The sequence below is a fragment of the Myotis yumanensis genome, unplaced genomic scaffold (assembly GCF_028538775.1).
Source record: "Myotis yumanensis isolate MYYU_CA2020_CCGP unplaced genomic scaffold, mMyoYum1.0.hap1 SCAF_5, whole genome shotgun sequence".
Taxonomy (NCBI): domain Eukaryota; kingdom Metazoa; phylum Chordata; class Mammalia; order Chiroptera; family Vespertilionidae; genus Myotis; species Myotis yumanensis.
Window position 1 is genome coordinate 37,697,105 of NW_027223756.1, and position 27,100 is coordinate 37,724,204.

At 56.7% G+C, this 27,100-nt stretch overlaps 1 protein-coding gene across 2 annotated transcripts; it reads left to right on the top strand.

The window, feature by feature from the left end:
• Nucleotides 1-8,803, top strand: TSPAN17 (tetraspanin 17). 2 transcript variants are annotated; one of them, XM_070415088.1, is made up of 8 exons: nucleotides 1-219; nucleotides 3,447-3,497; nucleotides 3,587-3,733; nucleotides 4,373-4,714; nucleotides 6,480-6,605; nucleotides 7,368-7,415; nucleotides 8,000-8,116; nucleotides 8,211-8,803. In XM_070415088.1, exons 1-8 carry the CDS (start codon nucleotides 133-135, stop codon nucleotides 8,274-8,276), a joined length of 984 nt encoding a protein of 327 aa, XP_070271189.1. In that variant the 5' UTR covers nucleotides 1-132; the 3' UTR covers nucleotides 8,277-8,803. The 2 variants fall into 2 exon arrangements, with proteins under 2 accessions (XP_070271189.1, XP_070271190.1); XM_070415089.1 differs by having other exon boundaries at nucleotides 4-219; nucleotides 4,544-4,714.
• The last annotated feature ends 18,297 nt before the right edge of the window (nucleotides 8,804-27,100 follow it).

Consider the following 27,100-nt stretch of genomic DNA (forward strand, 5'->3'; position numbering starts at 1 on the left):
CGGGCGCTCGGTGTGGCCTTGGCTATGAAGCCGCAGCCGCCGGGCTAGGCCCCGGGCGGCTCCAGCCAGGGCTGCCCGCGGAGGGCTGGGCCCGGCCCCGGCTCCGGTTGGCGGGCCGGCGGGGCGCTCACCATGCCCGGCAAGCACCAGCACTTCCAGGAACCCGGGGTCGGCTGCTGCGGGAAATACTTCCTGTTTGGCTTCAACATTGTCTTCTGGGTGAGCGCGGGGTGGGTGTCGGGCCCTGCGCTGGGGTGACGGGAGGAGGTTCCGTCTCCTCCTGAAGGGAGACCACTCCCTGCCCCAGGGCTGAGGACGCTCTCCCCACTCCTAGCTGCCGGCCCACCCCAGAGACCCGCGGAGGGAGCTGCGGGGAAGCCCAGATTGCAGGGGGCGGTCCCAGCCTCCGCCGCCGGGTGTGGGGACCGGGAGTCTTCAAGGCTCGGCGGAGAAGGGGCAGGACGCGCGTGGTCCGAGTGGCCCTTCCTCCTGCCCAGCTCACTTCGATGCCCTGGGGTGTGGGGTGCACGCTGAGCCCCAGCCCCGGTTTAGGGAAGAGTCTGCCGAGAAGGGAAGGGCAGGGTCTCCTTTCCTGCCCCCTTGCTCCCCCTCCCAGCACCTGGCCTGGCACCTCGCCTTCAGCTCGGGCCAAGTGGGCTGGGTCAGAGCCTCCACCCCAGCCCCTCGCTGGGAGGTTTTCCGGGGAAGGGCCAATAGTCAGAGTCCCGGGGAGGATCTCCCCATTGAGTGGCTGGGAGCTGGCCCTGGGGAACAGGATTCTACATTCCACGGCGGACCAAACCGAGGCTCCAGGGTGGGGCTGCCGCTGCCCTGAGAAGGGAGCTGCTGGTGCCCCTCCCAGGGTGGCATCTGTGCCCCTGGGCCCTGCCAAGTCATCTTTCCCTTCTCCCTCCCCCATCTCATCTCCCCAAGGCCGCCTGCTGCCTCCGCAGCCTCTGCTTCTGCTGCCGTGGTCAAAATGCCAGGCCCATTCAGCTTTGTTCAGCAGGACTCAGTGGCACAGCCCTCTACCCGCATGCTCCCGTGTCGTCACCCGCACGTGGGTGTCCTTTGGCTCCAGCAGCGTCAGCTTCGGAGGGTGTGGGATGTGCAGACTTCCCTGGAGGCCTTCTGGTATAGGCCTAGCTGTGAGACTGTGGGCAAGTCACTTCTCTCTGGGCCTCTGCTTCCCTGCTGGGGAGGGGGTGATAATGAAGCCAGGGTTAGGCCTGTCAAGTGGATTATAGTTTACTGTATTCTTATTATCTCCTACATTTTACATAGAAGGTAACAGGCACAGAGAGGTTAAGTCATTTAACCTAGAGACACACAGCCAGTAAGTGCAGAGCCAAGGTGACAGCCGAGTGGGCAGTGGGTGGAGGTGAGGCAGAGCTTTGAGCAGAGGGAGCCCTCAAATGCCAAGGGGGGACAGACAAGGGAGCCCCCGGCTTGTTCAGGGTCCTGGGGCTGGGGCAGAGTGTGAGTTTTATGTGAGGGCAGTGTGGAGCTGTGAGGGCTTCAGTGCTGGTGATGGGTTTGTTCGAGGCACATCTGTCTGGCTGCCTTGAGGAGGGTGAGTGAGGGACAGGAGTTGGAGGTGGGGAGACTAGGGAGGAGGGCTGGGGTAAAGTTGGGGTGGTGGTGAGGGGAGGGGGGACAACTCCAGGGGAAGTTATAGGCGGGATGACAGGACCAGGTCGCTTGGGGGAGGGGGAAAGGGAAGGTTTCAGGTTGGGGTCATGGTGGCCTCAGGGAGGTGCCTGTGAAACAGGTCCAGAGATTTTTTGTTTTGTTTCAATGGAAAGCAAATCCCGGTGTGACCCTGCTCATCCTCCTCCAGTGGCTTCTCACTAGAAAACAGTCCAGGTTCCTCCCCATGGCCTTTAGCCCCTCCGGAGTCTGGCCCTGCCTCCTTCAGCTTGTCCCTTGTACAACCCAAACTGACCTAACCTCAGGTCCTTTGCCAGTCCCTCCCGCTGGGGTTCTCTCCTCCTCTCTGTACCTTTTATCATTGAAACCTCAGCTAAAATGTCACCCCTTTCCCTAACTAAAGCTCGCTCTCCCCCCCATCACTCCCCACCGCTCCTGTTTGATTTTCCTTAAAGGGTCTACTTAACGGAAATTACCTTGTTCGCTCACTGTGGGTTTCCCCACTGGAGTCTAAACTCCATGAGGGCTGAGAGCTATCTGTCCTATTCATGAGGTGGTCCCAGCACTGGGACAGAACCTGGGACATGCACGTGTTTGCGGTAGTGTCTGGAGCTAGGGAGAGGCTTGGCTCGCAATCCCACAGATGGCAGTGTCATGAAGGGGTGGGAAATGAGTGTGAAGAGGAAGTGGGCAGAAGGCTAAGGCTGGATCTGGTGGGGGGTGGGCATGGCCATGTGCGGAGGGTGGGTGAAGCAGAGGTGCTGGGAGGGAGGTTGAGAAGGGGCAGGTGGAAGACGGGCATGGACTTAACACCGAGGGGTGCAGGAAGGAGAAAGCAGTGGTGGTAGCCTGTCTCCGGGCTGTGGGTGGGTCAAGTGGGATGAGGCAGGAGAAGTGAGGTTTGGTTTCACATCCCAGATCCAGTGTGGGGGAGGGAAGGAAAGACATTTCTAAAGAAAGAGTACAGCAGCGGGAGGAGCCTGGGTCAGAGAGGGGAAGGCATTGAAGGTGGAGTTGACCAGCTAGGGAAGGAGCCTGAGGGAAAGCAGGAGTGTGGGTGGTGGGGTGTGTGTGTGTGGGGGGGGTGGGGTGGGGGGGCTCATGGCCCTAGGCTTGGGCTGGAGGTGATGGATGGTCAGGGATCTGCTCAGCGTCAGGCAGCGGCCCTGACATCTTCCCAGCAAGGAATTGAGGCAGGATGGCTGGTGGCGTTTAGAAGGCCCAGGCAGAGCTGTGGCCACCTGTTTTCCAGGATTCAGCCGCTGGCCCGGGCTGGGGCCCTCAGCTGGGTCCTGCTCTGCATCAGGATTCCTGGTCGTGCAGGGGCTTTGGTTCTGAGCTCTGAGAATAGAGCCTGGCAGGAAATGGCCTCTGGCTGACAGGTTGAAATGGTGCGATGGTGGTGGGCTGGTGGTCACAGAGTTGCACGGCAGCCAGAGGGCTGGAGTTGGGCGGGGCAGAGGCCAAGAGCCCTGAAGCCCAGTATGGGCTGGGGCAGGAGCAGAGGCTCAGGACGCTGCTGCTGATCGCCCCCTGTTCCGGTTCTGAGTTCCAGGAAGGGGCCCTGCTGTCCTTTCTGAGGCTAGGCGTGTTTAATCTTCCAGGCTGTGTGCTGGGGGGGAAGAAACACTAAGATGTGTTCTTGGGAAGATGTGAAGGATCCTGGATCCCATTTACAGCCCTTTGCCCTCTTCCTTTCTCACCCCTGGAGACCCTGAGTACTGGGGGAAGAGGCTGTGTTGGGGGGAGCAGGATGCTGGTGCCTAGCTCTCAGCTCTTGGCTTCTGCTCTTGCAGGTGCTGGGAGCCCTGTTCCTGGCCATCGGCCTCTGGGCCTGGGGTGAGAAGGTGAGGAGGTGGGGTAGGGCGTGGGGCTGCTGCAGGTCAAAATGATGGGAGGATCAGCACCCCAACTTGTCTCTGCTCCCCTGTCACAGGGCGTTCTCTCCAACATCTCGGCGCTGACGGATCTGGGAGGCCTTGACCCTGTGTGGCTGTTTGTAGTGGTTGGAGGCATCATGTCGGTGCTGGGTTTCGCTGGCTGCATCGGGGCCCTCCGGGAGAACACCTTCCTGCTCAAGTTTGTGAGTGCCCCCCCCCCAGACCCACTGGGGACCCCAACTTTCTCACACCCACTTCTTACATATATTTTTGTGCTTAATAATGGGTAGTTTTATTACGTTATAATAATAGATTCGTATTATCTATCCATATATAGGATCCTTTCTGTTGAAAATGACTGAAAACGAGTGGCCCGAGCATAAAAGGGTATTTATTGGTTCACTAAGAGCAGCCCAGGGGTGTGCTGGCTGCTGGCACGTTGGGGTCCAGGGACCACCACAGTGTCGCTTGGCTTGGCCTCTCTTTCTTGGCTCTGTCCTTCTCGGTTAGCTCCATTCCCCATGGGGTTGAAGGATGCCCAGGATTTGTGGGTACCGGCCTCACGCTGCCCGCGCTGCCCTCCGAGGAACTCCTACTCCTACTGGAGGCGGAGGCTCTTCTCAGCTATTCTGTCAAGTCCTTTAATTGCATCTCCGTGATTCTGATTGGCTGTGTGGACCAATCCCTGTGGCCTCGGGGAGGTAGCCCTCTGATTGGTGAGCTGTTGGCACACGCGCAGTCCTCTAGCTGGGAATGGGGAAAAGTGATGGCTGCAGCCCAGCCACAGAAACTGAAGGTTTGTGGGAAGGGTGGTTCCTCAAAAACAAAACAAAACAAAACAGGTGATTACCGGAGGAAGCGGAATGGATGGGTCGGTAAGGCCAGCACTGTCTTCACACCATAAAGCAACACGAACAGGATGGAAGGTGGGGACGCTGGGCTGTGTTGGATCCCGTGGCACCCTCCAGGCCCTGCGTCTCCGATCCCCGCCATCTGTATGTGCCCACCCCCAGTTCTCAGTGTTCCTTGGCCTCATCTTCTTCCTGGAGCTCGCGACAGGGATCCTGGTCTTCGTCTTCAAGGACTGGATACGAGACCAGCTCAACCTCTTCATCAACAACAACGTCAAGGCCTATCGGGATGACATTGACCTCCAGAACCTCATTGACTTTGCTCAGGAATATGTGAGTCCAGCGTCCAGCTCGGGCCCGCCACCTGCAGGAGGCACCTGCTGGGCAGATGAGTGGGAGCAAGTTCCCTGTGTGCGGGGACCACCCCCGCGCCCTGTGCGTCCCCCTGTGCCTGGTCCTGCAGGGAAACAGGGTTGGAGAATAGAGGCCAGAGGCTCCAAACTGGCAGCTCCTAGGCTAGGCTTATACCACGCTTACAGTAGGAATAAAAATATAGATTCCCCTTCTAGGAAACCCTGGGCCCGCAGTAGCGGCTGGGGCTGCATTGTTGCTCCCCTTGGCTGATACAGGGGCTCTCTATTTGCCACTGTCCGTGACACTCTGTATTTTAGTATGCCTGTCGGTCCTCTTCTCTCATTTGTATTACTTATTTGGCCTCTGAACATATTAGAGTTTGAGACTCTATACAGAAGCCCTGCCCTCAAGCTGGCAGACCTGCCCCTGTGAAGACATAGTGAGTGAACAGTTCACGAAACCCTAGACACCTCACACCTACAAGTTCCCGCCCGCTCACAGTGATCCCAGCCACACCCACTTACACAGTCATCCTCGTTTGGTGCGGTCCACATAGTCTGCTCTGGGATGCAGCGATGAACCGGAGCTGGTGTCTGCTTTGAGGTGCTCTCAACCCAGGGCTAGGAGACAGGTGGCCAGGCGGTTAGGGTGTGGTTTGTTTGTTCATTCAGCAGGGAATTATCATGTGCCAGGCCCTGGGCTGGTGCTGGGGATTCTGGGGTAAAAAAAGTGAGGACCTGTCCTCGTGGGGATGGCAATCTGGGTGGAGAGATGGAGGATGAATAAGCAAAGCAAACAAACGTGTGTGTGTGTGTGTGTATGTGTGTGTAAAATTATAAATTGTGGTAAGGGTTGAGATGGGGAAGGGTGGAGGGGAAGGCCTCTGGGGGGTGACCTTGGAGGAAGAGGGGCTCAGGGATGTGAGCAGAGGCGACTGTTCCACAGCAGGTGCTCGGCAGAAGGAGAGGGGGCGGGCGGAGGCCATGCTGTGCCCACACTTGCCATTGACTCACCTAGGGAGGCAGCCCACGATGTTCTGGGCAGGGGAGAAGGGGCTCTGGTGCTGGCGACAGCATTTATGAAGTGCAACAGGAGGGTTAGGAGTGGCAGGGTTGCCCTCCTGCCCTTGTAGAGAGGAAGATCTCTGGGCGAGTATCGGGAGACTGGCATAGATGTATTTAGTGGAGCCTCTCCCCACAGGGCTTGGCCCAGCACCCATTCTCGGGGTGTCCTGCAGGAAGTCTCAGTTCTTGGGCCAACATCCCTGTCTCATTCCTTCCTGTTTTTTTGTTTTTTTTTCTAAATCCTTACTCACCTGAGGACATGGAAAGAGAGAGAGAGAGAGAGAGAGAGAGAGAGAGAGAGAGAGAGAGAGAGAAAGAGAGAAAGAAAGAGAAACATCTATTGGTTGCTTTCCATATGTGCCCTGACTGGGGATTGAACCGGCAACCTTTTGATGCAAAGGACGACGCTCAACCAATGGAGCCACTCGGCTGTGCTCCCTTCCTTTTTCAGCCTCTCGGGTTAGGGGGACAGGCTCCCACTATTTCCTGCTCCCACCAACGTGAGCAGGAGCCTGGAGCTGCTCTGATGACCCTGGGCCCTGGCCTGTCTGCTGGGAGGGCGTGGGGAGGTGCCTCTGCACTCCTTCCCAGCCTCGCCCTGTCTCTCTACAGCCTTGGTCTGCCCCCAAACAGGGTGGGTCTGGCTTACCTGGGTCTTTCCCCCTCCGCTCCCCGTCTAGTGGTCTTGCTGCGGAGCCCGAGGGCCCAACGACTGGAACCTCAATATCTATTTCAACTGCACTGACTTGAACCCGAGCCGGGAGCGCTGCGGGGTGCCCTTCTCCTGCTGCGTTAGGGACCCTGCGGTGAGTGGGCCCCGATCAGGGGTGGGGCGGTGGGCATTGCTGAGAGCAGGCCCAGCCTGGGAAAAACCCACACAGGGCTAGCTCGGCCCCACCCCGGGGGCTGTGGCTGTAGGGAGGAGGTCATTTTATATGGGCCACCCCTACCAGGCTGGGGACTCTGTGTCCGTGGGCAGCACCGAGCCCTGCTGGAGTGGGGGCTGTGCCTCTTCAGCAAAACCTGTCTCTGATCATAGTGAGATGGCAGTTGCAGGCCCTTGGGCACGGCCTGCCCCACCGAGCTCCAGGCACCCTGTGCTTCCAGTTGAATGCAGCCCAGGTTGTCTGGGGACCGGGGGCTGGGTCACTCCCTCAGTCATGGGTGTGACAGGGCCCCCCAGGCTGCAGCCAGCCACCATATCCCTGGGCCACCATACTGGGGTGGCAGGGATGGGGGCTCTGATCCCTTTAAGGCTATCTTCAGAGCAGAAACTTCTCACAGGGACATCTCTGTAGTCACAGTTCACCTGGGACACTGGGGGCCAGGATTCTTCCCATTCTTGTAAAACACGAGCAGGCAGGGCTCCTAAGCAGGAGAGAGCCCAAGCTGGCAGGTGCAGCTGTGCGTCCTGGCGTCGGGCAGAGGCACACGGGCCTCAGCGAGCCTCTGGATTCGGCCGAATCCATGTCCATCTGCTTCCCCTGGAAGCAAGAACCGTTGGAGTGCTGGGTGCCATGGGCCTGGGGGCCCCCTCACAGATGGCTCATTGGCCTCTTTCTCCTCAGGAAGATGTTCTCAACACCCAGTGTGGCTACGATATCCGGCTCAAACTGGTGAGACGGGCTGGGACCGGGCTGGGGCACGGGGATGGGAAGGGGCACCCATAAGCTCCTCTGAAGGGCCTCAGGGATCTGTGGGGAGGGGCACTGAGTCCTAAGAACCATCCAGGCCTTGGTGCTGCCAAACATGGGAGCAGTAGACCTGCGGGCACGGGCACAGGCGCATTTGCTCATTCCAACTCTGAGCGCCCACTGGTGCCGAGTTTTGCCCTGGACACGGGAAGCATGCTCCTGAGACAGATGGAGTCCGGCTCTCACGGAGCTCCCACTGCAGGGGAGGGAGAGACAGGAAGCTCACTGATGCAGAAATGTGAACAGTAATGTGACAATTTCAGCTAAGAGCTTGGAAGAAAATAAAATAAGGTGATGGGAGTGGGGCTGGGCAGTCAGAACATGCCTCTCAAAAGAGTTGGTGTCTGTGCTGAGACCCCGATGATGAGAAGGAGCCAGCCACACCAAGGCCTGTGGCAGAGCTCCAGCGGGCAGGCACGGAGGCCTGAGGCCCTGGGCGGGGTGGGGGGAGTGGGATAAGATGAGGCGTGGGGGCGCGGACTGAGCCCACACCTGTGTGCCCCCAGGAGCTGGAGCAGCAGGGCTCCATCCACACAAAAGGCTGTGTGGGCCAGTTTGAGAAGTGGCTGCAGGACAACCTGATCATCGTGGCCGGCGTCTTCGTGGGCATCGCCCTCCTGCAGGTACTATGGAGGCTTCTCATCCTGCCCCACTCCTTTACCCTGGGCCCCCCACCCTGCCGACGGCCTGTCCCTCACCCACTCTCCCTCTGAACAGATCTTTGGCATCTGCCTGGCCCAGAACCTCGTGAGTGACATCAAGGCAGTGAAGGCCAACTGGTGAGGCTGCCACGTTGGCCACGCCACCCGCCTGGCCTACCCAGGGACCTGCCACTGCGCCGTGATGGGCACAGCTGCAGGGGGCATTTCTGCTTGGACCTGAGCCCCATGTGGGGCTCGTGTGTGGGCGTGCTGTGTGCCCACAGAGAAGCCGCATGACTCTGCCCGTTCTGGACTTGTGTGCATGGAGGGTGTGTGTGTCAGTGTGGGTGTGCACAGGGAGCCGCTGCCTCTGTGTTGTTGCGTGGCAGGCTCCCCGGGGGACGAGGAAGGGCGCAGGCTGGGACACTCCTCTCTGCATGGTGGTGCGGGGCGGGCGCTGGGGCCTGCTGTTGCCTGGGATGCGGCCCCACGCAGCTCCAGAGCTCTCTTCTCTATTGGCTGTGACCTTGACCCTTCCGGGATCCCACTTGAGCCTCAAGGTCTCGGACTCTAAAGTGAGTCCAAGAATTTTCTCTCCCTTGCTTGCCTCTCAGGATCAAACATGATGATGGCTGCAAACTACTTAAATAAACAAAACCTTGAAAACCACTGGCTTACGTCCACCATCTGGTTCTGTCAGCTGCAGAGCCCTGGCCTGGACCCACCCTGCCCTGTTTTCTCTGACGTGGGTCATGCATACATTTGAGCTGAACTTTAAAACTTGGTATCGTTCACATAAAAGTGTATTTCACAGACCCCCGGCTTCTTAGGAAGAAGGCCATCTGGCTGCAGCAACTCTTTAGTGGCAACGTCTCTTAGGGCAACATTCCCCATTCTCTGAGGCCCTACCTGGCCCATTCTGCTCACTCGGCTCTGCCCTGCGGACCCTGTAGGCTGGGAGTTGCCTTCCCACCTCTGTAGGGGTATCCCTGCCAGCACTGCTGTGGCCAAGCCTGGAGGGAAGTGCAGGGATGTGAAGAACGGAGGCTGGACTCTGCCTTGAAGAGGCCAGGGAAGGGGGGCTGACCCTGCTGGGGACTGAAATGGGTGCCAGTGGGCCCAGGAAGGTTGTTGAGGGGTGGATGGAGGTCAGGAAGGTTTTGGGAAGGAAGTCGCTGGAAGCCCAGAGCTGGGGGTGGGGAGCCTAGTTGGGGGACTCCTGGGCACACAATCTGGAATGAAGTTCAAAATCTTCCTGGTGGCCTGTAGAGCTGCCTTATGGCCACCAGAGGGCGCTCCAGTACAGCATTCTCTGCATCTGGCTTTTCTCTGGCAACCTCACCAAGTACAGCCAAGTGCCTGGTGAGTCCTCCCCCGCTTACTAGTGCTCCGGGGGTTCTGGGAACTGGAAAACTTCAAAAGGAGCGAGCTGGGGAAGTCTGGCTGTTCTCAGCTCCGCCTGTTATCAGCCCCACGAAGGGGTGGGTGTGGAGTGACTGCCATACCGCTCCCTGGCTGCCTGCTCTTTGTGGCTGGTTCCCAGATCTCACACGCAGCTGTCCCGAGGGCCGGGTAGGTCATACTCTAGGCGATGAAGTGAGGCCTTTGAGTGGCGAGGCCTTTGCCGTGCTGCTCTGGCGTTCCCATTGTCACTGAAGACGGGACACAGAGAAACATCGCTTTGTGACAAGAGAAATACAGGGGTGGGCAAAAGCAGGTTTACAGTTGTGCGTGCGAAAGTTTATTTTTGTATTATTTATTAATTGTATTATTTTCCATAAGAACAACTGTAAACCTACTTCTGCCCACATCTGTATTTGTACAATCAAGGTGATGATGGCAACTGGCCTGAGAGACAATAGGGTGTGGTGGGGCCTATGGCAAAGCAGATCCCCGTTTCAAGTTGGTGGCTGTCATGAAGTTGCAGCTAATTGCTATAAAGTGAGAAAGCAGGTCTAGTGGTAGTAATCTGGAGAAGCCAGAAGTCCAGATTTTTATGAAAAATATTTTGGGTTTTAAGTTCTTGGCAACTAGTGAAAAAAAAATTAACCTGTGAGCCAAACAGCAGGTGTGGGGCCAGCTTTGGCCCCTGTGCCCTGCCATTCAGGGGTGCTGGGAGTCGCTGCCAAGTGAGCAGGGGTGGGCATGCACCCGGCATCGTGTCCTGGGTCCCTGACAGGTGCCGGTTGCAGGCGGTTGGTAGACGCTACAATAAATTCACTCACAGTCTTGTGCGTTTGTCTTGTGTCTTTAATTTCAAATGCTTTCACTCTCAATCCCCTCCCAAACCTCACCACCCCTGTGTGAGGTGGAGATGCTCTTCCTGATGAAGCCAGCGCAGAGAGGGGAGGGAGCTGCCAGCACAGCTGGAGGAGGCACTTGGCGCTGACCCTTCTCACTGGAGTTTTGCCCTGTCACGTCCTGCCTATCTGACATCACAGGAGGAAGCCTGCACACTCAGTGCCCACCAGTAACGCACAGTAGGTGTCGTTCCCCAAGCATGATCGAACCTCCACTAAGTGCTGGGGATGTAGGGGAAGAAGACCAGGGTCCTTGGCAAGGAAGCATTTGTGTTAATAACACATGCATGGCCCTCGCTGGCTTGGCTCAGTGGCTAGAGCGTCAGCCTGCAGACTAAAGGGTCCCGGGTTCGACTCTGTCAAGGGCACACGCCCAGATTGCGGGCTCGATCCCTGGTAGGGGATGTCCAGGAGGCAGCCGACCAATGATTCCCTCTCATCATTGATGTTTCTATCTCTCCCTTTTCCTTCCTCTCTGAAATCAATAAAAATATATTTAAAAAATAATATATGCATGAAAAGTAAGAGGGATGGGCTAGACCAGTGATGGCGAACCTTTTGAGCTCGGCGTGTCAGCATTTTGAAAAACCCTAACTTAACTCTGGTGCCGTGTCACATATAGAAATTTTTTGATATTTGCAACCATAGTAAAACAAAGACTTATATTTTTGATATTTATTTTATATATTTAAATGCCATTTAACAAAGAAAAATCAACCAAAAAAATGAGTTCACGTGTCACCTCTGACACACGTGTCATAGGTTCGCCATCACTGGGCTTGACAGTGACAGCTGGGGTGTTTGGGGAAGGGGCCCCTTTGAAGGGGTGGCTGGAGGAGAGGGTGCCATCTCTGGGAGGCGCCAGAAGAACAGTGTTCCTGGTAGCTGCTGCCCAGGAGCCCTGAAGCCAGAGTGGGCTCACCACGAGGAAGCTGGGGTGCTAGAGAGGTGGGAGTGGGTGAGGGGCAGAGGGCACAGACAGGGAGATGGTGGAAACAGGCTATATTTGGAAATAGGACTGGTGAAATGGGCAAAGACTGGTAGGAGTGAGCATGACCCTGGCTGAGGACCCAGAGTTCTCCAAAGCTCAGTCCTGCCACAGGACACCCACCCACTCATCAACTCATTCACTCAACCACCCACCCACTCAGGTGGGCTCCAGCTGGAGGCTGAGGTCGCTGAGGCAGGTCGCACTGGCCCGTGCCTTCCCCGCTCACAGTCTCTTGGCAGAGGCAGACGAGCAGCTGCTCGTGGTGCAATGTGTACGTGGTGAGGAGCACGTGATCACTGCTAGGTGGCGTATCACGCTGGTTAGAGACAAATTCCTGCCCCCACGGTAGAACTCAGAGCAGGTCTTTCCCTCGCACCGAGGAGTGCTAACTCAGGCGGGACCTTTCCAGATGTGTAGAAAACAAGGGAGTGTGTGAGGCTGCCCCCTGCCCATCCCGCTAAGCAGGTCCCTGGGCCATGTGGACCAAGGTGACCTTCCCACCCTCCGTCAGGGCGGGGTGCACACCGGAGGTGACAGGTGGCCGTCGTCTGGCAGCCTGGAAGTGCCCCAGGAGCCCGGGTCTGCCTAGCCTGACCAGAGGAGGGGCTTCCAGCTGGGCGGGAAGGCATCTGTGACCCTGGCTGCCTCAGAGGGAGGGCCAGAGGGGAACCAGAAGGAACAGAGAGAGCTTGGGCTGGCGAGCCTTGGATCTGCTGATGGCCTAGGGAGGTCAGGCCAAGGTCCCCTTCCAGAGGAAAGCCAGCAAGGCTAAGGCAGCGCATGCCTTAGGGGAGCCACTCCCAGTGACCACCAGAGGGCACAAAAGCTCAGCCCACGCAGCTGCGGGATCCCAGGGCAGGCAGGGGCTGCGAGTGCAGAGTTCATTGAGGGGAGCCTCTGTGACTAAGGCCATACCACCTTTTCAGTGACCTGGTGGTCCATCCTATTGCCAAATCCAGGCCTTGCCACCCTCTGCATTGTCCACTCCAGGGACAAACAACACTGCCCCCACTTTCCCGCCTCTCCCAGGGCTCAGGAAGACATGAGCCCACCTTCGGGCCCTCGTAGGTGGTGGTGTCTGCCAGACAGAGTGGGGCTCACTTTCCCTAGGAGGCTGAAGCAACACGCCCCACCACCTACACTTCCATTCACTCCTTCAGCCAGACTTACTGAGCACCTACTATGTGCCAGACACTGCTGTCGGCACTTGGGATCCATAAGAGAATAAAAGAAGACCCATCGCATGGTGCTCACAGTCTGGACTGGGGTCAGCAGCCTTTGTCTGCAAAGGACAAAGGGTAAATATTTTAGGCTTTTGGGCCACTCAGCTCTGCCTTTACAGCAGAAAGCCACTCTCAAGACAAATGGGCGTGGCAGTGTTCCAATAAAATTCTCTGGACACTGAAATTAGAATGCCATATAATTTTCACATGCACCTCTTGATTTTCAATGGTTAAAAACACAAAACCGCCCTGACCGGTTTGGCTCAGTGGATAGAGCGTTGGCCTGTGGACTGAAGGGTCCCAGGTTCGATTCCGGTCAAGGGCATGTACCTTGGTTTTGGGCCCATCCCCAGTAGGGAGTGTGCAGGAGGCAGCTGATTGGTATTTCTCTCTCATCGATGTTTCTAGCTCTCTATCCCTCTACCTTCCTCTCTGAAATCAATAAAAAAAAATACATATATATAAAAAAACAAACAAACAAAACACAAAACCGCCCTGACCAGTGGCTCAATGGTTAGAGCGTTGGCCAGGGCACCTAAGGGTCCCAGGTTTAATACCTGGCCCTGGTCGGGGATCGTGCAAGAGGCAACCAACGGATGTGTCTCTCTGACGATGTTTCTCTCCCACTCCCTTCCACTCTCTCTAAAAATCAATGAAAAAATATCCTTGGGGGAGGATTAACCACAACAACAGAAAACAAAAATAAAAACAAAAAACAAAACCAAACACAAAACCATCCTTAGCCCTTGAGCTATATAAAAACAGCAGTGGGCTGGATTCACCTCTCGGTCTGGGGTTGCCCGCCCCCAACCTAGGAAGGGAGACAACACCAGTGAATCTTTTTTTTTTTTTTAGAGTTTAGTAAGCTTCTTCTAATGGCAAAGACCTGCAAATGCTTTTAGCTGGTGAACTTTATCACTTATAAGATTTTTTGTACTTTATTGATTAAGGTATTACATATGTGTCCTTACCCCCCCATTGCCGCCCCTGCCCCCAACACCAGTGAATCTTGTAATGAGTCACTCACCCGGGAGAGTGTGAGTGCCATGGAGATAGCAGAGCGAGTATGGGCCGGCAGTGTGGGGGCGGGGCAGGCCTCGGTATTAAGTGGGGCCTTTTGAATTATTTTGGTAGCATGTAACTGGGAACCCAGCCCATATTAAAAATGGAAGAAACTCAGGGCCCCTTACCACCCCGTTCTGTTCCCCTCCTCTGCCTCCCGGGTGTCATCATAGCTTTTGGACCTTTCCCATTTTTGTATGCATATCGTGTATCCACAGAAGACGGACGCTCAGTGTCGTTTTGTTTATTTATTTATTTAGTTTTAATATATTTTATTGATTTTTTTTCTTTCTTTTTTTTTTATAGAGAAAGGGAGAGGGGTAGAGAGTTAGAAACATCGATGAGAGAGAAACATCCATCAGCTGCCTCCTGCACACCTCCCACTGGGGATGTGCCTGCAACCCAGGTACATGCCCTTGACCAGAATTGAACCTGGGACCTTTCAGTCTGCAGGCCGACGCTCTATCCACTGAGCCAAACTGGTTAGGGCCTCAGTGTCGTTTTGTGTGTGTTCTGAGTGGCAGGCGACTCCCCATGTCACCGAGAGTTGCGTTTCTGGCCCCTCGTCCCGCCTGTGCTGAAGCTGCTCCCTAGGTGACTGGGTGTTTCTCTGCTTCTCGCCTCCCCCGTGGGTGGTGGACAGTCAAGTCGCTCCTGCTTTGGGGCTCTTTCCACCCCAGGCTCTGGTTAGAGGCAAAGCCCAGCCCTCTCTCCTGGGGTTCCCGGGGAGCAGCCGTTGCTTTGCTGCGCAGAAGGAGGAGGGCTACAGGGGAGGCTGGCCTCCAGCTGGGGCTAATGGCAGAGGGGGCCCCAGCAGGTCCCTTCCTGGGTCCGGGGGCCTCACTTTGCTCCTCAGCCCTGGCATCAGTTTGATGCCCATGCCCACCAGAGGCCTGGAACTCAGCCCACCAGCGGCGTAAAATCCACCCAATTAGCCCCTCGACACTGCCAAGGCCGTTGCCACGGTGATGCCTCCTGGTCCCCTGTGCAGTCCCATAGGCAGATGGGACGTGAGCACCTGCATAGAGAGGGGCGTCCGCTGTGGCTCGAGGGTCTAGCTCTTGATTGAAGGCTCCTTAGACGCCCGGAGGACTGGACGCACCTGAGCACCTGGGTCCTGCTTGGGGATGTTCACGTCTGGGAAATAGCTCTCTAGGCCTGCCTCCTGCCCCGGCCAGACCTTCTCCAGGCTGCCCCACATGCCCCACCCCATCTGTGGGAGTCTCCTGGGAACTGTGCCTGGAGAGAGGGGTCCTGGCAGCGGGCCACATGGGATCCCATCCGGCTTCCCTGTCAGCCAACATTGGCCCGTACGTCTGTGTGCCAGGCCGGGCCGGGCACTGGGAGTTCAGCAGCGGCTCTGACGGGGTTCCTGTCCTCAGAGGGTTCAAGGTCCGGTGGGAGACGCTGGCAGGTGAGTCATCAGTCTTTACAAGTGATGGATTTGTGTGAACAGGTGGTGCAGGCATGTGGTTACAAACTGCAAACTGCATGGAAGGTGTGTACAAACCGCCCTCTCATCCGTCTCCCCCGGCGGTGCCGTCCTGCCGCCCCTCCCAGAGATGCCTGTGCGTTGCAAGCAGCTCCTCGAGAACAGCGAGCCAGAGCCCAGGCCACGCTCCGCACGCACGGCCTCTGCACGCTCTTCTGTCTGCATTTCTCACCGACCAGCATTTCTGGGAGATAATTGCATATCAGTATGTAGAGATGCACCCAATTCTTTTCAACTAGAACAAACCGGCAATAACAGCAAGAACTTACACTGACTATGTGCGGGGGGCTCCTCTAAGCACATTATTTGTACAAACTGGCCTACTCCCCCAGACCGCCGGGAGATGGGCGCTCTGTTTATCTCACGGGGCAGGCGAGGGGCCCGGGATGCGGCCTGTGTGGCGGGGCCCGATGGATGCCTGTGGCCCCTGGATGTGCAGGATGTTGGCAGCAGTGAACACCCTTGTACTTTTATCTTCGGAGGATAAATGCTTGGAGTGGATGCCAGGCTAAAGGGCGCGTGCATTTTAAATGTCCATAGCTATTACCAAATTGCCCTTTGAAGAGGTCAAGTCCACTTGCTGAGGTGCACCTGCCGATCTGATAGAAGGAGATGCCTCTCCCCTGTTTTCCTTTGCGTTGCTCCTATGAGAGAGGTTGGCATCTTTCCATGCAGATCAGTACCACTCGGTGTAATCAGAACCACGCAGAGCGGGGTGCACTGGGGCCGGGCGCCATGCGCTGGGCGGTTTTCCTGTCTGGATGAGAGCGGAGTGAAGACATCAGACCCTTGGGGTGTGGGGTAGACCAGGGAGGGCATTCTTGGCAGCGGGGAGAGCAAAGGCTCGGAGGGGCGGGAGGCGGTGGGTGGGCATCTAGGCCCAGAGGTGCTCCTCTTCTCCAGTGATACCCCTGCCCCCTGAGTCCCTGAGCCCGTCAGGCTGCTTCCTCTGCTTCCAAGCACAGCTTGAGTTAAACCTGTGTTCCTGGTGGGGGTCTCTGCTCCCTCGGGGGCATCTTCCAGGGTCCTCGAAGGGGGCCTGTCCCTCAAGCCTTTAGAGAGGTAGCCCCCATCACACCTCTTCGCCCCTCTGCCTCCCCTGCCCTCCCACCCATTCCTGCCACCAGCCAGGCAAGCGTACATCCTCATTAGCACGGTTCAGTGGCCAGCCCTGGTAATTGATCTCCCGTTCGCCCACTGTGGACAGCAGCTAATGGGGATGAATGTGGCGGGAGGTGCCGCCGCAAGGGATGCTCCCCCGGAGGCCTGCACGGGGCAGAGAGGTGGGCGGGAGGTGGTGATGGGCCTCGCAGGCGCGTGGTTCAGCTGGGGAGTCGGCAGCTGCCTCTGCCCCCCAGGCTGCCATTGGCTCCCACCCTGGGCCTGGGGGCAGGACAGGTATGCAGGTGGGCAGAGGGGCTCTGGAACTCAGCTGCCCACTGGGGCAGTGGCAGGGGCCAGTCTAGGAGCTGTTCAAGGATGGTACCCCAGGAGTGTTGGGGCCCCCAGGTAAGTAAGGCAGGCCGTGTCCGCAGTTAGTCATATGTGGGGGAGCGAGGCAAACATTCCAAAGCTGCATCAAGCAGCCACAGGGCTGGTCAGAAACAAGGATTCCGTCGTATAGTCAGTCAACAAATATTTAAGTGCCAGGCAGTGGGTAGCTAGCTATAAGGAAACCAAGACAGTGAAGACCGTCTTCCACGGGTGCAGAGCGATAGGCAGTGACTAGGAAAATAAATGCTGAAGAGAGTAATGGCTAAATGCTCAGAACCAAACGAACAGGTTATGTGATAGGGGGCGCCTGAATGGAGGGATGCTTCAGGAGGGGACCTGAGAGGCCTCTCTGAGGAGGCACCATGTGAGCTGAGACCTGGACAGCGAGAAAGAAAAGCATTTCAGGAAAAGGGAACAGGCAGTGCAAAGGCCCTGAGGTGGGAACGAGCTTGGGGCATTTGAGGAAAAAGAAGGGGCCTGTGTGGCTGGATGGTGGCCCATGAGGAGGAGAGGAACTGAGAATTCAGTGGCAATAAAGCAAGAAGGGTCATGGTCTAGGCCCGTGGTCGGCAAACTGCGGCTCTTTGGCCCCTTGAGTGTGGCTCTTCCTAAGCCTTAGGAGTACCCTAATTAAGTTAATAACAATGTACCTACCTATATAGTTTAAGTTTAAAAAATTTGGCTCTCAAAAGACATTTCAATCGTTGTACTGTTGATATTTGGCTCTGTTGACTAATGAGTTTGCCGACCACTAGTCTAGGCCAGAAGCCAAGGTCGGTGGGGTCACGGTGGACAGGACACCTTTTCCGAGGTGGTGTCGGCCATATACAAAGACGGCGAGTAAGGTCCTGCCTGGATGAGCTGTGCTGGAGGGCCCCGGAGAAGCCAGGGGGGAAGACCCCGGGTCCCCGTGCCTGCAGATTTGGGAGGGGGTGTCCCAGGGGTGTCTGAGCCAGCCTCCGCCCGACTGAGAGGAGACACAGAGGACTTGTGGGCCGTCCTGGGAGAAGACATCCAGTCCCTGCTGCAGGCATGACACAGTGACGGACTTGAGACACAGCTCCGTGGTCTTTCAGCCGCTAACATCTGTTAGTGAGCGTCGCCGGGTAAAGCTCAATACGAAGGCGGGCTGGATCAGCCTGTGGGCAAGGAGGAGCGCTCTGGAATGCTCCCGGGGTTTTAAACATAAAACCCACGTGTGTTTTTATGGACAATTTAAACAATTTTCGAGGGTAACCTCTGCGGTTCTCTTGATTTTTGCCGTAAGTGCAGACTTCACTGTCAAATGCCCAAGTTATCATCCCTGCAGGGCTGAGGCGTGTCCTGGACACACAGGGGGCAGGTGTTCGCAAGCCAGGAGAGGGGGTCTCACATGAAAGAACCGCATCAGACTCACCCCCGTTCTCTGAGGGCAGGTTCATGCCCCCATGTCCTTGCTTGGTTTGTCCCCAATGCACAATGCCACCCCCTCATTGATACTGGTCGGTTGTTTAAGAACCTACTTAAATGTTCCTTAATTCCCTCGCCGTCCCTGGTCCTCCTGGCCCCCTCCTCCTAGGCTCCTGCATCCCCTCTTCTGTAGCTCAATGTAGTATAGTTTTTGGATTACAGATCTCAGTAAAATATGACCTTGAAAGAGCATTTGATAAATTTCAACAACAACTTACGATTTTTAAAAAATCATGATTTCTGCTCTCGCCGGTTTGGCTCAGTAGATAGTGTCGGCCCGCGGACTGAAGGGCCGAGGGTTCGATTCGGTCAAGGGCTCAACCCCTGGCCCTGGTTGGGGTGTGTGGGAGGCAACCAGTAGATGTGTTTCTCTCACATCGATGTTTCTCTCTCTCTCTGTCTCTCCCCCTTCCTTTCACTCTCTCTAAAAAAATCTATGGAAAATATCCTCGGGTGAGGATTAACACGACAAAAAAAAATATATCACAATTTCTTAACAATGAGAAATAAAAGGGAATTTCTTTAACCTGATAACGACATAGAACAAACATTGCACTGAATGTTGAAACAGCCGCAGAAGTAGGACAAGGATGCTGAGGGCCAGTGCTGCCATTCGCATTATATGTGCGCCCTAGCCCATGCGATAACACAAGATAGTGAACATGAAGTACATATGAAGGTTAGCAAAAGGAGAAAGGGACAGGGACCATCCCTTTAACTTTTCCCAATTAAGCGGATGCTTCACTAATGTTGATTAAATTGAAGAACAATTCAGTGTGTCCTCAAGTTCTTGAAGGGGGTGGGGAACAGAACAGATCCTCTAGAAGCCAAAGTCTGAGAAATTCATTGCTCTCAAGAGATTTCTGATCATGGTCCTGCCAAAAAGGTCGAAGCACAATATTTCCTTAAGACCAGAACTGAGTGAGCGAGCTCGTGGGGTGCCAGGGAAAGGCTGTTTTCAAAATAATTGGTGTCCGTCTAGAAACAGGGATAAGGTGTTTAGGTCAGTGGGATCTCAGGGGCGAGAAGAGCAGGTGGCAGGTGGATTCTGTACCAGGAGCAGAAAGTATCCGGCAGCATCTTCTCACCTGTGGGAGCCGCAGGAATAAGAGGCCTGGGCCCCAGGAACTCTTTCTACTCTTCCTCTTGGGACACCTGGAGTCAGAATATCCCGCTGCTTTCATGGGGTTCTAAAATATATATATATATATATATATATATATATATATATATATATATTGGGTTCTAAAATATTGAGTCTGATTTCCACTTCCCATCTATTGCCTGTGAGGTTCGGGTTCTTGATGTGTCTATGACATGCCCAGGAAAAGTACTAGTAGCTCTGGCTCAAGCCAGCTGTCTCTGCCTGGCCCCCACCTCTCCCTCCAACTTCTGGAAATGGCACCTGGGAAATCTCCCCCACCCCTGGTCCCTGCTCCTCGAGGGAAGTGGAAACAGGACCCAGGCCGGACCAGGCAGCACGTTCCATCCCTGGCCGTGGAGAATTAGGCAAAGGACGGCTGCTGCTGAGTCTTCGCTGAAGCAGAAAAGCTCCCTGTTCTGGGAGACCTTCCTGCCCACAGTCCCAGAGTGGAGGTGACGCGAAGAAACAGGGTCAGGGGAGGGTGACCAGCCTTAGCCTGGTGACCACACTCGAGCCCTTGATCTAGTCATGTCTGCTGCAGAGCTTCCCTGCTCTTTGCAAGGACATGAGTAAATAACCCCCCACCCCCCGCTTTGTCCAATCTTGTTCAAATTGGGTTCTATTATCTACAACCGAGAGAGTTCTGACTGACACAGTGGAATGAGTATGTCTGGGCGGGAGAAGCTGAAGATCCGGGTCATACATGCTGTCTCATGGGGCCGGGGCTGGGCAGCAAATAGCTTCCGAATGAAGCCCACGTGGGCACTCTTGCCTCTTCCTTTGTCCTTGATGACCCTCCCAAGGGGCTGCCCAAGATCCCAAGAAGAAAGCCAGATGGTCAGGCATCACGCTAAGTTGTTTTTGTAAAGTCAAGTTCATTGAGGTATAATTTACAAACAATACACTGTACCCATTTTAAGTGTGTATTTCAATAAGTCTTACAAGTTTATTGCCCTGTAGAACCCCCACCGCAATCAAGATAGGGAACAATTCCCTCACCCAGAAAGTGGCTTGGGGTCCTTCCTCGTCAATCCCTGCCCCCCACCCCCACCCCCCACCTGTGATGTTTCCTGTCACTGCGAGTTAGATTTTTTTCTCCGAGTCTCATATATAGTCATTCACAGATTCCACGTTGGAGAAGTTACGTACTTGCTAAATTTACTGTAACCCCCAAATCAATACTCACGGTGCCTTAGCGGCCATTGGTGGACATGTGCAGAGTGGTGAGAAACTTAGATGCCTGATGCACACGCTTCCAGCGGAGGCGGGACGAGGCCACGCTCCGCCTTCTGGTCAGCTCTCACACGGCACCCGTGTCCTCTCTGCAGTCTAGTTGGTGCGTGTTTTTCACATTTTTGTGGAGTTTGTTTGTTTTGTTTTGTTGTGGGTTTGCTGCTTCGATTGGCCCTCAAGTGTGGTGTTGAAGTGCTATCTAGTGTCTCTTAGAATGAGAAGGCCATGCTGTGCCTCATGGAGATAATACGAGTGTGAGATGAACCTCGTTCAGACACGGCTTGCAGTGCTGCTGGCCGTGAGTTCAATGCTAACGAATCAACAGTCCGTATTAAGCAGCGGGTCTTTAAACAGAAACACACACACAACACAGGGACGTGCTGACCAGCGGATGACCACGCTGGGACCAGGGGCTCTCGGGAGCCCAGCCACCTTCCCCAGGAGCAACGGCTCACTGCTCGCAGCTGCAGTGTCTGCAGTGACTTTGCAGAGCAGCAGCCACCGCGAGAGCGAGAAGCACAGCGTGGAAGCCGCACGTGCAGCCCCTGAGGCCGGCCTGCCACGCAGCATCGCGCTTCTGAGCTTCACCCACGTCGGTGGGCATGTCACGTGTTCGTCCCTTCACTGCTGAGCCGTGTCCTATCGTGTGGGCACACCCGTGCCCTTACTCACTCAAGTGGGTGGTGTCCAGTGTTTGGCGACTGTGAATAAAGCTGCTATGAACTTTCGTATACGAGTCTTTATGTGGACATATGTTTTTATTTCCATCCCAAGTATTTTCACATGAGCAAACATATAGGTTAAATCCTCACCATTGCCACACAAAGCAGCGTTCTCTTCTATAAGGAGATGGGGCTCAGGGCTGTGGGGGCCTGCCCAGGGTCCCGCGGCTCCCGCTCCTGCCCCGTGCGCTGCCTCTTCCCTGGCGGGTCCCAGCCAGGCCTGGCCCAGCGCTGGGGTGGGAAGGACCTGGGTGCTGTCACCGTCTCCGTGGGCCTCGGGCTCCCCAGCTGCATGGTGTGTGGTTACCGTCCCCTCCAAGGAGCCTGGGGTCTCCAAGCCTGTGACCCTAACCCCGCTGGAGGCCTGAGCAATGGGACCAGGCCCAAGGGAGGCTGAGCGGGGCTGGAGGCAGGAGTGACCGAGTCAGAGCCTGGCTTGTCAGCTTGTGGGGCCTCCGCTGCCCGCGTCCACTCCCCGTGCTGGAGGTAACAGCTTTTTCTCTTCGGGCCCCCCCTCCTCCATCAGCTGCAGCCTCCTGGGGACTGTCTACCAAGGCCTTATCCTGGAGAAAGGCGGATCCCATGTCCACCTCTTGTCCCAAGGCTTTGAGCCCAAGGAGAGGGCGGCCTAACACAAGGCTGAGCAGTGGCCGGAGCCGGCTCTGAGCAGCTCCTGCCTGGACACTCTGCCTGCTGCTAACGCAGGGAGCCACCCGACAACCTTCCGGTGCATCCGGGAGCTGCCTGCTGCTCACAACCAGTCACCCTGAGCCGAGCTCACTGTCCCCTGCCTGCGGCTGGAGCCTCGGCGCGCTTGTCTCTCAGGACACTCGTCCTGTGGACTCTCCTTGGCGCGGAAACCAGGAGAGGGAGAGCCTGGGGTTTAGGAGCAGCCGGAGCAGAGGAAGGGCCCAGGCTTAGGGAGAGAAGACTCAGATCTGGGTCCTGACTTGTCGCTCGCCCTCTGGGGCTCACCTTCCTGGTCTGTGAAATGGGCACCCTTAGTCCCTTCCATTCACTGTCTCCCGTGGGCAGGTGCCCGCCCTGTGCTGGGGAGACGGTGGAGGAGTCAGCTCGATGGGCCTGCCCAGTGGGAGAGGGTCCGACAATGAGATGGCGCAGTTGGGCCAGATGACAGAGCAAGTCCCACTGCCTTGGCGGCCAACGAGGGGCATTGTCCAGACCGTGGTCAGTCCTGTGCCAGAAACTGCCCGTGGCCGCCTTAAGCAAGGGGCGTTTATTGGGAGGAAAGGCAGAAATCAGGGCAGCACGGGGGCGGTAAGTAGGAAGACCTTAAAGCAACGTCTCTTTAGCGGGTGGTCGTCAGGTTGGAAAACCACGGAGAGGAGCCTGCCCGGCCTCACCAGCTGCGTCAGTGCCCACCGGGCACACGGTCTCCCAATGGACACCCGGGGCTGCCTGTGAGGCAGGGGTGAGGCCTCGATGCTGTGCCCTCAAACGCTGGGGAAAAGCAGGGAAGGAAAAGGCCATAGGTGTTCCCTGTTGTCAGTCAAGGACTCAGAAGGCCCTGCAGATCTATGGGAACCGAGCTGTGAGCACAGAGGCTGGAATGGGGGTGGCCTCACCTGCAGCCCGCACCCATGAGCGGCTGCCCTTGGGAAGGGCTTCCCGCCTGCTCTTTCGCTGACGCAGCATGAACCCGGGCGGGGCTCCAGGTACGTGTGGTCCATGCAGGCGGAATGAATGGGACTCCGCTCGCTGGGCTGGCGCTGAGGCTCTGAGGCTGCTGCCAAGTCCTCCTCCCAGGCTCCCGCCTTCGGGGATTCAGGGTCAAGTAGTGGAGGTGGGCGTGCCCTGTTCCAGGGACAGAGCAAGACACAGGTTGCAGCCCTGTGGCTGAGGCATGTGGCCAGTGCCATGGGGCGGCTCAGGAAGGTGGGGCTTTCGGCTGAGGAGGGTGCGAGGCTGTGGCAGAGAGGGAGGGCATAAAGGGAGGAGGCCTGGCCTTTCATCTGGGGACACTGCCTCTTCCCCGGGGCCTTGCAGGGAGCTGGGTGCTGGTGGCTGTCTGGTGGGTCAGCGGGGGATGGGGGTGGCCAGGCAGGGACCGGAGGAAAGGGGTGGGAGTAGAGGGAGCCCTGGGAGGGGGCTGCAGGCCCCTGCCAGCTGCGGAGGACACCCCAAGGTTACCTTGGCCTGTGGCTCTGGGCTGAGGCGGCTGCCAGCGATGACAACAGCGAACCAGCAGCCTCTCTGAGTTTTATTATCATTCAAATGAGGACGTGGAGAGGTATTTCATTTGATTGGTAGAATAATAGGAGCCATTTATCTACCTTCTCTCAACCTTTCATATCTGTTTCACTATTTTATGGGATCACATACATCATAGTAAAGGCAAGAATGTGTTTTTTTCTCCCGAGTTGGGGCTGGGGGTGCAGCAGGGATGGGAAGGAGGCTCTCAGAGTGGCTGGCAGGCGCTGAAGGAAATGAAATCGAAAAAGACTATTATTGGTGACAGACAGTCACATCTGAGGGAATAAGGAACTCCCCAGCGAGGCCTGGATGAGGAGTTTTAAATGGAAGATCCAACAGCTCCAGCTCTGGGGCCTGCAGAGAGAGGGGCTGAATGAAGGCCTGAGGGGTGGGGAGACAGGCGGGGGGCGGTGGGGAGGGGGGGGGGGACGCGGGGAGCAAGGCCGGCACTGGAGGGCACGTGGCCCAGCTGTTGGAATTCTTTGCCTTTCTTCAGTTACGATAAATTACACGTCATACAAGGGTCTGTTCTCCTTTTGAAGAAATTAGAACATTCCAGGTGATGCTCCCTGTGATCACAAGCCTCAACGCCACCCCTTCTTCCCCTTCCCCAGCGGTAACTGCTATTACCATTTTTTCTTCTTGATTTTACACATATAGACCTTAAGAGGGGCATTCTTTTAAAAATTCCCAGCCGAGGATATGTGTTTTTATTTTTATATCAATAGAGAGACAGGAAGAGAGAGATAGAGAAAAAAAACCTACATCAATGTGAGAGAGAAACATCGATTAGTCGCTTTCCCCACGCACCCCAACTGTGGTTTGACCCTGCAACCTAGGTATGTGCCCTGACCAGGAATCGAACCCACAACCTCTTGGTGTACAGGACGATGCTCCAACCAACTGAGCCCCTCAGCCAGGGCAAAAGAGGCAATCTTTCGTGGGTTTCTCTTTTCTTTCTTAAACAGTACCATCCAGCTCCCTGCTTTTTGCACTCATGTTTCACACTCTGTGTGTGTAGATCTGTGTGGGTCTCCTTCCTGCGTGTGGGTCTCCCTTCCAGCTCAAGCCCGTGTGTTAGCCGCCCCCCCCCCCCCCCCCCCGCACCCCCGGTGTCCCTGAGGAGCAACTGGGTGGCTTCCTGCTTTTCACAATTAGAAGCCATGCTGCAAGGATCCCTGACCCCTTCCCGGCACCAGGGCCAGATTCCTGAGGGCAGGTGAGGAGTGAGCTTCTGGCAGGGAGGGGTGTGCATTTTCAGCTGGGACTTTACAAAGACATAAACACAGGAACCCGGGAGGTGCAGGCCTGGCCGGCCGGCTCTTCCAGCCCCGGCGTCAGCCCCTGGGCCTGTTCACCAACTACTGGCCTGTGCTCTCCATTCACGAGTCCTCCTGGCTTCTGTGCGGCAGGCCGAGCAGTTTATCTGGCCTCTGCGACGAGTTCCCACCGGGCGTTTCCATGCCTGGATGCACCTGCCCCAGCGGGAGGGACCCGCCTCTGCAGCCATCCCCCAGCGCCCAGGTGTGGCTCAGCCCAGGCCCTCAGGAATGGTCTGTCTCCCTGGGTGTGGCTTCAGCCCAGCCAGCCCGGGGCAGGTGATGCTGAAGTCCTCCCCTTCCCTGTGTGGCTGGTGCTGCCTGCGGTGCTCTCCCTAGCCTGTCACATTCCCACCATCCCAGCAACCAGACCGCCTGAGGGGTGCAGGCCAGGCAGAGAAGCAGAGAGAAAGAAAAGGTGTTAAAACATAGCTTTTTAGCTTCCAAAGGCCCAGGTCCGGTCTTAAACAGCAAATCTGGGACACTCCCTGCCTAGTATGTTTTTGTGCCCTCATCACAGAGAGATGAGGTTAAAACTTCTGGCCGGGTGGAAAGAGAGGCGAATGGGGAGTGAAAGCAGTGAGCTGGGCCTGCTGGGCTCTCTGTGTGTTGGGGAATGTGTGTGTGTGTGTGTGGTGGTGGGGGGGGGGGCAGGTCCCGGGCTGGGGCTGGGGAGGATTATCCCTCGAGGGAGTCGGGGGTCTCATTGAGGGGATACCTGGGCCTTGCTTCCTGGCTGAGTGAGGCCCCCAGGTACCCTGTGCCCTGATGAGGTGCTGTGACAGTAGACAGGAGGTGGGAGTGGCTTGAAGCGAGGGCCCTAGACAGCCGGGTGAGCTTCCAGCCCCAGAGCCCTGGGGGAGCAGCCAGGTTCCCCAGCAGGGGAGTGTGGCCTGGAGGGGCCTCCCAGCTGTGAGGAGGGAAGAGCACCATCACCCTGTCTGGGCCCTTCCAAGCAGGACCAGATGGGGACACAGACACCTCGTCGGCTGCCAACGCTGAAGGGTGATGGCAGCCAAGAACCAGACGTCCCCGTGTACGTCTTGGGGGTGCCCGCGGGGTTGACGAGGACCTGTGACCCACCTGCCACCCTGTTCTGGCACCGCCAACACTCGCTAGGATCCTGGGACACGGAGACGGGGGAGGGGACCCTGAATCACCTGAGTTGACCCTAATTTCGGAGCTAACCAAGACTCATTTTCTGCTGCTGGCAGAACACGGGATTTTAAATAAAGAGGAGGAATTGTGCACCGGAAACCTGTATAATTGTATTAACCAGTCTCACCCCAGTGCATTCAATAGGAAGGGGAGAAAGGAAATAGAGGGGGTGCTGGCTGCAGGAAGATGCAGGTGTGGTTCCGGCACGTTGGGGGAGTGTCTGATTATTCACACCCACACCCCGTGGCTGATGCAGGACAGTGACCGGGCCTCCCCTGGGGTCACAAGGGCAGCATGGCAAGCTCTCCCCGCCCTGGGCCTGCAGATGGACACGCCCTCCCCACTCACTCTCCCCAGGACCCATCCATCTGGCCGCAGGCAGGTGCTGGGGGGAAAGGGGCCCAGTGAGAGGTGAGCAGAGGGATCCCTGTTTGGTGAGTGACACTGACAGGAGCGGATGAGGAGGAGGGAGGCAGGAGGGGCAGGGGAGCCGGCTGAGGGGGGGCGGGCAGACGGGGGGCGGGGGAGGGGGGTGGTGGTGAGGACTCAGCAGACTTGGCAGCTTCGGGCAGGCAAGTCCCCGGCCGCTGAGCCCTCAGGTCCTCCCCCAGCGGGGTGCGCACATCTCCCTGGGAACTTCCATTTCTGATTCGGCGGGGCTGGCCTCTGGCTTCGGGGGTGGGTAGGTGACCCAGGCCTGGCCCACAGGCGACTTCGGCACCCTGGGGGCTCTCCCTGGTGGTGAGAGGTAGGATGGGGCATTGAGCCTTTGGGAGCTCTGTGGAGAGGGGTCTGTCTGGAAGGACGCTACTGCAGGGAAAGCAGAGCTGAGAGCTGGAAGGAAGGGGTCCGTCTGGTCAGCTCAGGCTGCCATCACAGATCACCGTAGGTGGGGCGGCTCAAACAACAGACGGCTGTTTGTGTGTTCGTTTAATTTTTTTGTCACATAAACAAACCCACTGGTATAGGCTGGCGACGTTCCAGACTGTGGAGCTTCCCTGGTGTGTCAGTCTCCTTCTCCCGGTGGCTGTTCTGTGAGGGCAGAAGGTGCAGGTCCCAGCCTCTGGTTCTGACCCCGGGAAGGGGTTCTCACAGCTGCTCCTGGGGCCTGCTGGGGGGCTCTCTGTGGGCCCCGCTGCTCCCAGGCCTCACCTCCAAAGGTCTC

What these genes read in the sequence shown, in the direction of transcription:
- TSPAN17 (XM_070415088.1), top strand. Translation starts at nt 133, where the DNA reads ATGCCCGGCAAGCACCAGCACTTCCAGGAACCCGGGGTCGGCTGCTGC. An exon ending in TCTGGGCCTGGGGTGAGAAG is followed by an intron (nt 3,498 to 3,586) that starts GTGAGGAGGTGG and finishes CCCCTGTCACAG; the next exon opens with GGCGTTCTCTCCAACATCTC. An exon ending in TGGGCATCGCCCTCCTGCAG is followed by an intron (nt 8,117 to 8,210) that starts GTACTATGGAGG and finishes CCCTCTGAACAG; the next exon opens with ATCTTTGGCATCTGCCTGGC.